Below are 13969 nucleotides of genomic sequence, written 5' to 3'. Positions count from 1 at the left end.
GATTTTGGAGGTGATGGATGTTTGCAATGCCGTGTTATTAGCCTGGATGTCAGTACGAACTTTGGAAAGTGCATCTCTTTCTGTTTGAAGGGTTGTATCAAGGCTGGTGGTCACATTGTTCGTAGTTGTAGTGTTTGATTGAAAAGAGCTTCGGAAATCACCCATGAAGGTTGTAACATCAGAAAGTAGTTTTTTCGACGTTTTCGGTCGTCTCCTTATAAGTTTTCTTTGAATCCTCGACAACTTTGTTGGATTTGGCAAGATTCGCATCATGCTCCTTCGTCAAAGTCTCGAGTAAAGCCTTATGAGACTCAAGAGAGTATTCATAGCTGGAGGAAGACTTGGATGACTCGATTAAAGTATCCAACTTGTCTTGAAGAATCTTGAACTGATGTTGGGTCATGGGGGCATCATCATTATCCCCACTTGACAGATGAACATTAAAAGGACTAAAGTGAAAATATTGAAAATCATCCCGATCATCACCAAAAACAGTATCGGGATCATCTTGGTGAAGGGGTGTGCTGGGAGTGAAATCAGCACCAAAAGAGACACTAGAAGCACTGCCTCCATATAAGATACGTTGACATTTATTGGCGGTGTACTAGTGGTTATGGTTGTTGTAGATGTGGACTCGGTGTAGAGAGGAGTGGATTGTGCGATGGACACCTGTGGTTGCGAAACACCAACAGATACATTAAGTCATGGAGCGATTGTGATAGGGGTATTAGTAGCAGTAAGAGAAGGTTGAGAAAAATGCTGAAAGAATTCATCTGTTATGGGGACAGAAGGTGAGATTGTAAAAGTTACCTCCGGATTAGCTGGAGTTGAAGACGGCTCCAAAACCATAGGTTGCGATGTCGCATCGGTATCTTCAGTTTCATGCTGGACTTCATCTGTTCTACGAACTTCGGAGATGGTGTGTGACTCTGAATCCTCTTCATCAACTGGTGAAGGTGACCTTGGCTTACGAGCAGCTCGCTTGACTTTCTTCTTCGGAGACTGAGCTGGCTCGGAGGGTCCAACTTTTGTCTTTTGTTTACCCCCTTTCTTTGGCTTGTTAGCCTCTTCGAAGGCCTTTCACATTGCAGCTGTTAACGGACGACGACCTGATGCTGGTTGCTTGCGATACTCGTCAATTACTGCATTATCAGCTGGAACATTACGAAGCATCCGACTCTGGAATAGATCCGATAAAGGAAAACTTCGATCGATTAGACACGATGAAGTTTGAAGTGTGGAAAACTGGAATAGCTGCAATCACCGAACCCTCTATCACCGGAATGTTGAGACAATTGATAGCCCTCTGAATAATGATGGACCAAAATCGAGCACCAGAGATTTTATGTCCCTTGTGGAAGAAAGAATACTCTGAACAAGTTGAGACCTAACGACTAAACCATAATTCAAATTGATTCCATAATATACCCCGTAAATAATAGCGAGGAAGAGCTTACTGGCATTGTCCGATCCCGTGACCCTCTCTGAGAAACTTTTAAAAATTAGGGTAAACAGCCCATTCCACATTGGAGGAAGGTTGGGCGTCTTGAACATGGATAAAATTGCAAGATTCTCCAGATACCCCATCTTGTAAAACATCTCCAGAATATCAGAAGAAAGATTGATTCCGGATCAACAAAATTCCTAGATGAAGGAAACCCTATTAAGCGACTGAATCGGGCCTTGGTGATGGAAGTATGTTGAGAACCAACCTCGAAAGTAATGATAGAACCACTCTCTTGGTAACGAGCAGTAGAGAAAGTTGTGGATAGATGAACCAAAGGAACATTCTCTATCATCGAAAGTGTAGGAGCCAAAGGAGAATATCGCGGGCAATCGATCAACAGCTGGAGAAAGTCATGATACTTGGATGAGTCGATGTCCAAGATGAGGTTTTGGTTGGGCTTGATGCTTAGAAGACCCGATGAGGCGGTTTGGTCAGCAGCAGATGGAGTTTCAAACGAAGCAGCCATGGAAGCCGGTGGAGAAGATGCTGAACAATATTGAGAGAAAAAAGGGTTTTTCTTGTGTTGGAAGTAGGAATTCTTTGAGAGCGATAAATGAGAATGAAGCGTCGATTTTCCTTTTATACGTCATGAGTGGTGAGAGAAATCCGGTGTTTGGCGCTGCACAATCCCTGAAAAAGCGCCTGACAAGGCATGACAGCAAGGCGTGTGTCAGTAGGCATAACTGACAGGCGTGATGTCAGGCTCAGTCTGAAATCTTCACGCGCCAAAATTGGAATCTTATCCCTTAAGTTTTGCCGTTTCAGTTATTCACATTCGTAATAGTTCGACATTTCCTGTTCTTCGAAGCTGAAAGTAACCACTCGGAATATTTGAAACCAGACTTTGGAGAATCACGATGATTTTCGTGCAAGTGTGTGCCAAAGATAAAGAAATAAAGCAAATTATCTAAGGGATTCTAGTGATGTCAATAAAGACATAAAACAGTTGGACCCCGGGCAACGATCTCTTCTTTCGGAGTCAAGAGAGACTCGGAAGTGTGTGTATGGTATCCCGTTGAATTACAATCATCAGTTTGTTGAGAAACAATGAAATGCTTCTTTTCATTAAGGCTTAAGGGTGGCTTCATCTTCAACCAAACTCCGAAACTCAACATTAATCCGAACGTTCGGAAGAAGTACTTGTCTGACCAGTGTAGCCATAATAACAAGTATGCTTCTGAATTATTTGAGTAGCTGGATATCGAAGAAATCTCAAGAAAAGAGAAAATGGATCTATTGGGAAGAAGCGTCGTAGGTCTAGAACATTTCATTAAGATCTCAGAAAAATAAAACAATGAGATTTCAAGGTACAAACAACGAAGGTGGATTTTCGTCAATTCCATGGTGAAAAATCTAGAACATGTTACATTTTTTTTTGAAAGAGCCAAAGCTCAGCAAACTTTATTAAAAAGAATAAAAGAATACAAGTCCAACAAAAGAACAAATCAACCTACAAATCCCAAATATAACCAACCTATCCATAACCAACTTCCTAACCATTTTTTAATTTCCAAACCTATCCACCCATTACCCCAACCACCCTTATTATCCTTAAAGCTAGCCCAAAGACTTATTGAAAGTGGGAAAAAAGGTAACTTCACCCCCTTGCACCACCAAACCCACAAAATATCCTTAAGACCAAAGCAAGGGGAAAGGCCCTTAAAAAAAACCCACAGTCCATAGGACTAGCCTTAAGATATAACCCAACAAACCCACAACACTAGATAAACAAATAACAAAGGGGAAATAAAAGAAATAACAACTAAAACACACATTATCCCTACTATATAAAAACTCGATCAAACTCTCAATCCAAAGCCTTCTGCCACTTCTCCTCCCATCGATCCTCCCTTTTCTTTTACTTCTCTTATCATCTTCAAACAGGAAGAGCTTCCTCATGGCCTTCAACAAAAGAGAGTCCATCTGAATGCTAATCTACAGCAACTCCATCCTTTGCAAAAACTTCCTGCACACCAAAAACAAGCCAATCCACAAAAAACCACCACCAACCCTCCATAAATTCAGAACAAGTTTCATACTAGACATGGAATCAATCACATGTCTAGGATTCTCCATTTGAATAATCTCAATTAAGATCATATCCAAACAGAAAATCCCACAGGTACACGTCACATGATTTGAAAGCAAGCTCTCAAACCAGTAACAGAATCCGTCAATTCCTTTGTATATAAACTTATTCCAAAAATACCCCCACCAATTCACAGAATGAAAATCAACAAAATTAAGCATCATCCTCATCCAATCCCAAACTCGAGAACCGCCAACCATCAATCTAAGAAACCAAAATATGACTTCCATATCTTATATTTTGTCCATTCCAGAAATACCCCAAGTCTTAAAGACTCTATCATTGACCATAATAGCCTTTTTCCTCAACCCCAACAGCTTCAATTGTATTTCACTTTCAATACAAGAAATCACCACCTTATGCGAATTCCTCCTACTACTAAAGAGTCTAGAATTTCTCTCCTTCCAAATATGAGAAACACAACTGGCAAACACACATTTATTAACCAAATTCTCAACCGACTTCCCTTTGAAAGAAATGCTCAGTTTCAAAATTAAATCATTCCAATCGTCAAAAAAGATATTAAGACCGATCTTATTATAGAAATAACTCCAAATAAGATGAGAAAATTCACATTGAAGAAGAGGTGATCATGGGAATCAGAAGAAATAGCACAGAAAGGACAAAGTAAATTACCAGAAATCTCCCAACCTTTGACTCGATCCTGGGTCTTCAATCTATTCAAAATAGCCAACCATAATATAAACAAATTTCGAGGAATGCAGTTACCATACCACACAATATCATACCAAGGAACTTTGTCACCAAAATTATTTATATCTCTCCACACCTGTTTGCATGAAAATTGTTTACACACCCCATTCTTATCTCTCCAACCAGTAACATCCCCCTGATTAGCATCAATACAAAACATGGGACCATCCTTCAATCCAGGGAATTCAATCACCCACTCAACCGACCATAAATAGAAATCATTAAGCATAACATCACTGACCTTGGATATATCACTAAACCCATTTCTAATCCAATCCCTTCTAGATATAATAGTGCTTAAAATACCAATTGGGTGCCACCAGTCATGCCAAAGAGAAGTATTCATCCCATTTCCCACACACGAAACTACATGAGGCCTAACAATTTTCCTCACCTCAAGGAACCTATTCCAAGTCCAGCTCATACTCTTCTTCTGTAAAATATACCCAAAGTTCCTATCACCAATGTAATTCTTTTTCACCCATTGGACCCAAAGAGAGTTTTTATTATTAATCACATTCCACACATGTTTAGCTAACAAGGCATCATTCAATTTCCTTAAATTCTTCACCCCTAACCCATCATAATCTTTAGGCCTACAAATATCAATCCACTTGACTTTAGCTTTCCCTTTGACTATCTCACCATTCGCCCACAGGTAACTTCTACAATTCTTCTCAATCTCTCTAATTGTGGCAATAGGAATTTTAAAGATCGAGGCCCAATACACATGAATAGTAGTCAAAACAGAATTAATGAGCTGCAACCTCCCAGCAAACGATAAGGCCTTACTTTTCCAATTAAGAATTCTCATCTTAATCTTCTCAACAAGCTGTTTACAATCTCTGCAAAATAACTTAGTAACACACATAGGAATTCCAAGATACTTAAAAGGAAATTTCCCAATATCAAAAGGAAGAATGCCCAATATAATCCTTCTCATATTGGGTTTAACACAGCTAAAGAAAATCTGACTTTTTTCCATGCTCGCCTTCAACCCTGAAACTTTTTTGAAATCATCAAGAGCATCCCTAATGACTCTAGCTGAATTCCCATTCCCATAAGAAAAGACTAACAAATCATCAGCAAAGCATAAGTGTGTGATTTTTTGGGACAAACATTTACTATGAAACTTAAAATTCTGGCAATCTTCAATTTTCTTCAAAAGAATGAGATTAAAAACCTCCATAACTATAGTAAACAGGTAAGGAGATAGAGGTTCACCCTGCCTAAGACCCCTTTTACCTTCAAAAAACCTGTGATCTTCACCATTAAAATTCAACATGAACCACGGAGATGACACACAAGCCATAATCCACTGAGTCATTATCGGATGAAACCCAAAACCCAAGAGGACCCTTTTAAGAAATTTCAAATCCACCGTGTCATAAGCCTTTTGAATGTCGATCTTTAAGGTACATTTAGGAATTCCTCTTTTATTTTTATAACCTACCATCAGATCCTGGGCAAGAAGAATATTATCTAAAATAGATCTCCCTGGAATAAAAGCTGATTGATTTTTGCTCACAATATCTCCCAGATTATTTCTAAATCTATTCACTATAATCTTACTAATACACTTGTACAAAGTGTTACAGCAAGCTATAGGACGGAAATCAGAAACTTTCCTCGGGAACTCCACTTTAGGGACCAGCACAATTCTCGTAGCATTAAGCCCTTTCAACAATTTACCAGTCCAAAAAAATTCCCTCACAGCTTTACACACCTCCGGCCCAACAATATTCCAAGCACTTTTAAAAAATTTGGAGGAAAACCCATCCGGACCAGGGGCACGATTGTCATCAATATCAAACATCGCAACTTTAATTTCTTCATCAGTAACCACTCTAATCATATTCAAAGCCACCCTACTGTCCAATTTATTATGAAAGAACCCATCATTTAAATACGAGAACTCAGTTATATCTTCACATCCCAAAAACTTCTTGAAATGATTCACAAATTTCTCCTTCATAGCCTTCCCACTAACCCATCTTCCATCTTCATCAAGCACCATCAATATACGATTTTTATTACCCCTGCTCTTCACAACTCTATGAAAAAACTTAGTATTATTGTCCCCTTCCAATAACCAATCATCTTAGATCTCTAGGAGAGAAGCATTTCTTCATCATTACACGCAACATTGAACTCAAAAAGAGTATTAGCATGCTCCTCCCTAATCTTACTATCAAAAGGATTAAGATCAATATCAGCTTGTTTACTTTCCAATTCCTTTCTCAACTCTTAAATTCTCTTCCCAGAACCCCTGTATTTACTACATAGCTCCCGAAAATACTTTTTAAGAATCTTCAACTTCTGAAAAACTTTGAACATAAAAAAACCTTCAATATTAGTGCCCCAAATCTCTTTAACCAAAGGTAAAAACTCCTTCTTCTATGTAATAAAATTGGAAAACCTAAAAGAAGGTTTCCATCTCAATTTGCCAGCATGAACATTTAAAACAGCAGGACAATGGTCCGACACCCTATAAGGTTTAAAAACAGCATGAGCTAAAGGATGATCAGAAACAAATTTCAAATTAACCATCACCCTATCTAACTTCTTCAAAAGACCCTTATTCCCAGTAGGAGATTTGTTCCAAGTAAACTGAAAACCAGTGCAATTCAGATCCTCAACTTCAATAGAATTTATACAGTCATTAAATTCATCAACTCCTTTCGGCATTTTAGAACAACCTTCAGAATATTCCGAAGGCTTTAAAGCAACATTAAAGTCACCTAAAATTCCCCAAGCTTCCTTCTTAACAACCAAACTATGTTTCTTCAGATTATCCCACAATAACCTTCTCTCTACATAAGTCGAAGCAGCATATATAAAAGACAAATACATGCTATAGTTAGAATCATAGAACCTAACATAACAATGTATTACTTGTCTAGACTGAGAAATCACCATCACATTGAATAATCTAGGATTCCATCCAATAATTATTCTAGTTCCAGCCTCACAGTTGCTATTATTAGAAACCCAATCCCATTGACCAAAGGTCTTAACACACATATTCTTAAGATTTAAGACCTTAACATGAGATTCTACCACAACACATATACCAAGGTTATTACTCCTAATAACATCAATAACCTCCTTTTGCTTAATGGCTTTATTCAAGCCCCTGACATTCCAAACCCCTATAGACATCATTGGGAATTAATAGAGTTTTTGGCATTTACAACCTCAAATGCCTGAGAAGACCCACCTTTGCTATTACTGTTCCCCTGAACACTCTTACTATTCTTCATTTTATTGCTTTCATTCACTATTTCACCCTTCCCAAAAATCTTATAAGGATCCATCTTATTATTCGTTTCTCCAACAACATCAGAAGAAAAAGCAATACAATCTCCTTCCTGTTGGACAACAACCTTGTCCCCCTTAGCATCCTCTTCCATTCCATCCATAACTTCCTCACCAATCATTCCCAGGATTTCAAAACTATTTTTATTACTACAACCATCACCAGTAACATCCTTATTTTCTAAATTCTTGCTAACACCCACCTTTATGATATCATCCTCTTTAGTATCCCCCTGCACCTTATTCCCCTTATTCCCCTGATTACTAGTCAAAGTCTGACCTGTAGCATACTTCTCATATCTTCGATTCTTTTCCAAATTCCAGTGACTCACCCCTCTATTGTTCCAGTTCCCATTCTGCCCCCTACCATTACCACCTCTATTCCCATTATTACCCCTGAAACTATTTCCCCTGTTAAAATTGCCATTCTTTCCACTATTTCTCTGATTATACAAATTAGCAGGACCCTCCATAGTTTTACTAGTACCTTCACCATCTTTATTTCCTTTAACCTTCTTATTAACAACCTCAGTAAAACCTTCATCATTAACCACTTCCTTTAACCTTCTTACAGTCATTATCCCCATTCTTTAAAACTTTATCTTCATTCAAAACTGCCATACAAACTTTATCCATATTACCATAGACCTTACAGTGATTACATCTAGAAGGAATCCTCGCATACTCCACATCAAAACTCTGAGTCACAACAAAATTAGAAACAAAATCCCAAGTAGATACCTCAATTTTCCTCTTCCACTCCTTATCAGCCGCCATTTCAACAAGAATTCGAGCATAAGCATTCCTACCCTTGTGTTCCAAACACATCTCCTCAGTAAAAGAATCAAAAGCCAGAGGAACCCCCAACTTACTCGCAATAATACACAGTTTGTCCCCACTCCAAACTTCCAAAGGTAAATCATAGATTTTAATCCACACCGGAATTTTATCATGACTGTTCTTGGTTAAAGTCAGCCCCGGTGTCCACCGTTGAAGAAATAAAGGCATATTATTGAACATTAGCCATAGACTTCCCTCCAATATAGATAACATCCCCTGCTCATCACTAAATTTAAAAAAGAAAAATCCTTTACTGTTCATGAAGATCTCCTCAAGTCCCACATTCCTCCACAACCTTCTAACCTCTTTTTGAATTACAGGAAATGCCAACTTCTTATCAATCATCTACCCATATAAAGTATTAGTATATGGAATACTCGCCTTCTTTAAATTCTTAATCGGAATAATAACTGGACCTTCTTCCTTACCCTTTTCCCCTGGTATAAACTTAACATCAATCTTACCCTTATGCCTATTACCTTTTAACACACCAGCATAAGAGCTCAATAAGTTCCCCTGACCATCACCATTCACCTTCTTACAAATATTTGCATCACCCAATATAGAAGGAAGCAAATTAATACTGTTAATAACAGTACCAGACTTCAGCTTTGAATTAGTCTCATTATTGACCACAGTATTACCCTTCTCTTCCATCATAATTTCTTCATCCTCATTAGACTCATCCTCACTAGATTCATCATCACTAGACTCATCAGAAGAATCATCTGTATCATTACCATCTTCATTCCCTTTAACTTGCCTATTCAAAATTGATATATCAACATCCATTTCCTGATTCAAACTACTGTCCATCTCCTTTTTCTTAGGAGTATCCTCCTTCATCTTATTAAGGAATTGAAACCTAACACCCGGAATAAACTCTTCATTATTCATAATGTTCTTTTCATCAACCTTAATACCACTTTTATCAATCCTATCAACCCTAGATTTCTCAACTTCACAATCAACCAAATTAGGGCATACAGGTTTTGAGACATCATTCACATAAATGTTAGGATTCGCCCTAATCATTTGACTAGTAACCATTTTCAATTGCGAACTAGGACTAAATAATTCATCATTCACCTTAGAACCATCCCAAATTTTCAACAAATTAGCAGTGTTACTTGAAGGAATAGAAACTACTTGAACTCCTACAGCCTTCACCTCACCAGGACCACCATCCTTCAACCCGTTCAAAGTGTTATCATTTCCAGGAATCGAAACACTAGCATCCGACTGCCAAGCCGACACAGACTCCGAATCATCTTCCGTTTCCTCCTCTTTAACTTCTTCAGCGTAACATTCCACTGCATCCATCGGAGACATCCCATCCACAATCTTCCGAGCCCGATTCTTCACTCTAAAAGCTTTCCCCTCCGTTTTCCATTCAGCCTTTCTAATCCCCGAAGCAACAGCTCCAGAAGCACTTGGCTTACAACGAGTTTTGTAGATCGTAGCTGATGACTGATCAATGACCCCAGGAGGAACCAGATCTTTCACATCCACTTCAGTCCTAACATACCGGACAACAACACTTTTATCTGGCGGTTTTACTTTCACTTCCTTCAATCGATCCGCTTTGGATGACGCACTCATAAGGACAACGGAAACAGAAGAGAAATTGCTACTACAACGAAAAAGAAATCGTCAGAGAAGCAGCACCGATGAACCAAGAACTAGATCGCACCACCGTTAGAGAGAATCAGGGGAAGAGAGAGAAAGAAGAGAGAGAAAGCGAAAAAGTGTTTTTACAACATGTTAATTGTTCACCGGCAATTCTGAAATTGGTGTTGGATTTTTGGTTTCACTCAATTTGTGGTGATAACGAATTTAAGATCATAAACAGTGAAGTTGTGTAACTATAAACCACAGTGGTAATATCTGAGAGTCTCAAGGGTTATGTTCATGAAAAAAGGAACTTAAACGTGACAACGGTATGATAATACGATATGATGACAATGCCGCAGTTGTGATTGGTCAAGAAGGAAATCCAAAAGGAATGCGAGTTTTTGGTGCAATTGCCCGAGAATTGAGACAGTTCAATTTTACTAAAATAGTTTCATTAGCCCCTAAGGTATTATAAAATCAGAGCACAATATGGTTCTAGTAGGGTATTTAAAAGAAATATATTAAGATTCATTTAGTAGATTTTGTCTCACGTATATACCTTTCAAAATTAATATTCATAAACAAATACATAAAAAAAAAAGAAAAACATGTTGATTATATCAAAATGAAGAGAAAATGATGGAGAAATTTTGGGAGGTGGTTTCGAAGAGAAATGTACCTCTGCTATGAAAGAATGACCAAACAGTCAACTCTACACTCAATATGAGAATAGTAAGGTAGCGCAATGACTTGTGTGAATATACATCCTGATTGGGAAGAAACGATTGGTATTATCGATTCATTAAGGCTTCAGACATAGAGTCTCAGAGGCTTTGGACAACATGCAACATCATGCTTCTAGGGACACTTAACTAGTGCGAAGATTCGGAATGTTATATCTGTCCCGTCGTTCAGAATTGTGATCATAAAGAATATGTACCTACAAGCCTTCTCAGATGTCTAATAAAATAAAAACAAAAATAAAGAAAATATTTTTGTATTTTTCATTTTATGAAAAAGAAATAAAAACAGAAATAAAGAAAATATTTTTGTATTTTTGATTTTCTGAAAAAGAAATAAAATAAACATAAAATAAAAACGAAAACACAAGTGTACAATAACTTACGAAAACAAAATATACAAAGGATACAAGAAGTGTCGAACCTCCTAATGAACAGTTAAATCCGAGTCGCTCCGAGGGCTCAGACCCATTCGCAGTGTGAACAGTAGACTCTGAATCGCTCCGAGGGCTCGGACCCATTCGCAGTTTAACCAATACTTTCTTAGTGCGAAGAAGGTTTCGGAACATATTCTTCTTCTATCATTCCTAAGCCTTGAAGAATTCGATTGAAATTTTGTTCAGGTGAGGCCTTCGTAAAGATATCAGCTAGTTGATCAGTAGATCTTACAAAGTGAATTTCAACATTGCCATCCTCCACATGACCCTTTATGAAATGATACCTAAGTGCTATATGTTTAGTCTTGGAATGCTGCACTGGGTTGTGGCAAATGCGAATAGAACTTTCGAAATCGCAGTATAAGGGATTCGCTTCATATTAATCCTAGAGTCCCTAAGCTGACTTTGAATCCAAATCACTTGCGAGGTACAAGAGGCAGCTGCGATATACTCCGCTTCAGCAGTCGATAGGAGACTCATGTGTGTTTCTTTGATTGCCAACTTATGAGTTTGCCATCAAAAAATTGACATCCTCCAGTTGTACTTTTTCGATCAAGACCGCAACCTCCAAGATCAGCGTCTGATAATGCTTGCACAAAGAACCCTGAATTGGAAGGGTACCAAATTTCAAGCGAGGATGTTTGTTTCAAGTATCTGAAGATATTCTTTACTGCAGTCATATGGGGTTCACAAGGATTTGCTTGAAACCTGGCACAATAACAAACATAAAACGCAATGTCAGGACAACTAGCGGTTACATACATCAATGATCCTATTATTTGACGATAGATAGTCATATCAGTAGATGGTTTGTCCAAAGACAATGTAAGTTTTGTTCCAAATGCCATTGGCACCTTGACCGTTGAATCTCCCACCATTCCGAACTTTGCAAGTAAGGTCTTCGTATAAGCCTCCTATTTGATAAATATACCCTCTTGACACTGTCTAATATTCAAACCAAGGAAAAAGTTAATCGGACCCATTGAGCTCATCTCAAACTTAGTCTCCATTATTTTTCGAAATTCAGTAGTTAATCTAGGATTAGTAGATCCGAAAATGATATCATCAACATAGATTTGGACAATCATCAGATGGTCACCATCTTTCTTGCGAAAGAAGGTTGGGTCGACCGAGCCTTGTTTCAACTTAGATTGCTTTAAGAATCTATTGATAGTTTCATACCATGCTCGTGCGATTTTCATATAACAATGGTTGGGATATTTTTCGTTTACGAACCCTGGTGGTTGTTCCACATACATTGTTTCTTCTAGTTCCCCGTTCAGAAAAGCACACTAGACGTCTATTTGATAGACTTCAAAGTTCTTGTGAGCTGCATATTCCAGGAAGATGCGAACAGAGTCCAACCTTGCTACTGGTGCGAAAGTTTCTTCATAGTCTATGCCTTCCTCTTGGCAATACCCTTTTACGACCAATCGAGCTTTATTTCTGATAACGTTCCGCTCTTTGTCGAGCTTATTCTGAAACACCCATTTCATACCTACAACAGATACATCCTTCGGAGTGGGAACTAGTTTCCAAACTTTATTTCGTTCGAACTCATTAAGCTCTTCCTGCATAACTTGCACCTAATCAGAATGATCAAGAGCAATCTTAACATTTTTGGGCTTAATTTTGGAGATAAACAAATTGAACATGCAAAATTCCATTTCTGAAAATAATGCAGTCTGATTCGCCTTATGTTGAGCACTCGTAAGAACTCTAGAAGATGCATCTCCGATTACTTGTGTTTTAGGATGATCTCTAGTCCATTTGGTCAGTGGAGGGTAGTTTGGATCATAGGATGGATCCAATTCATCATTCACGTCTTCAAATTCCGATTGAACGTCTGAGTCATTATTTTCGTTCTCATTCTCCCCCTAGAATATTGCATGTGGCTCTTCGCTCGTAATAGGAATCTCCCACTGGATTGGACTTTCGTGGTTTACTTGAGGAGTTGAATCCTCCCCCTGAACAGGTCTGCTAGATGTAGAGGTTGATGCAGAACCCTCCCCCTGAATTGGAGAATTCGAAGCTTATGGTTGAGATGGAATGTCAAAGGCCTTCAGAATGGGTGGCTCCTTGTCAAGATCCTTCGCAGCGTCATCAATAATATTCTTTAGTACATCTTCCTTGTTTTCTGTTGCTTTTGATTCCGAAGATATCGCCTTTTCTGGCTCATCAAACAGGTTCATGAATTCCTCGCAAATATTTGAAAGAGGAATCGTCATCGGATTAGTCGTGGGAAAAATATCCTCTGATTGAGAATCAGTCTTTTGATACTTCTTTAGATAATTGTCATCAAAGGTGACATAATAGGTTTCTTCTATATTTTTGGACTTTTTGTTGAGAACCCAATATGCCTTCGAAGTCAGAGAGTACCCCAAGAAGATTCCTTCATCTGCTTTCACATCGAACTTGTTCCTTTGCTCCTTTGAATTTAAAAATGAAACACCTAGAGCCGAAGACATGAAAGAACTTATCGTTACGTTTTCTTTTATTGAGAATTTCATAAGGGGTGATTGAAATTCATTTATTTATGAGAGATCAATTCTGAGTAAAACAGGCTGTTCCGATGGCCTCAGCCCAGAAGTAGAGCGGCAAGTTTGCAAAAGATAACATTGTCCTCGTAAATATTTGAAAGAGGAATCGTCATCGGATTAGTCGTGGGAAAAATCTCCTCTGATTGAGAATCAGTTTTCTGATACTCCTT

General features: G+C 38.2%; 1 protein-coding gene across 1 annotated transcript; it reads right to left on the bottom strand.

Moving 5' to 3' along the window:
* Positions 1 to 8174: 8174 nt before the first annotated feature.
* Positions 8175 to 8813, bottom strand: LOC145164606 (uncharacterized). Its single transcript, XM_079083317.1, has one exon. It carries the CDS (start codon positions 8811 to 8813, stop codon positions 8175 to 8177), a length of 639 nt encoding a protein of 212 aa, XP_078939443.1.
* Between the last annotated feature and the right edge of the window lie 5156 nt (positions 8814 to 13969).

Source organism: Lactuca virosa, chromosome 3, assembly GCF_052849685.1.
Source record: "Lactuca virosa cultivar CGN04683 chromosome 3, Lactuca_virosa_CGN04683_v6, whole genome shotgun sequence".
Lineage (NCBI taxonomy): Eukaryota > Viridiplantae > Streptophyta > Magnoliopsida > Asterales > Asteraceae > Lactuca > Lactuca virosa.
This window is presented reverse-complemented; position numbering and strand designations above follow the sequence as displayed.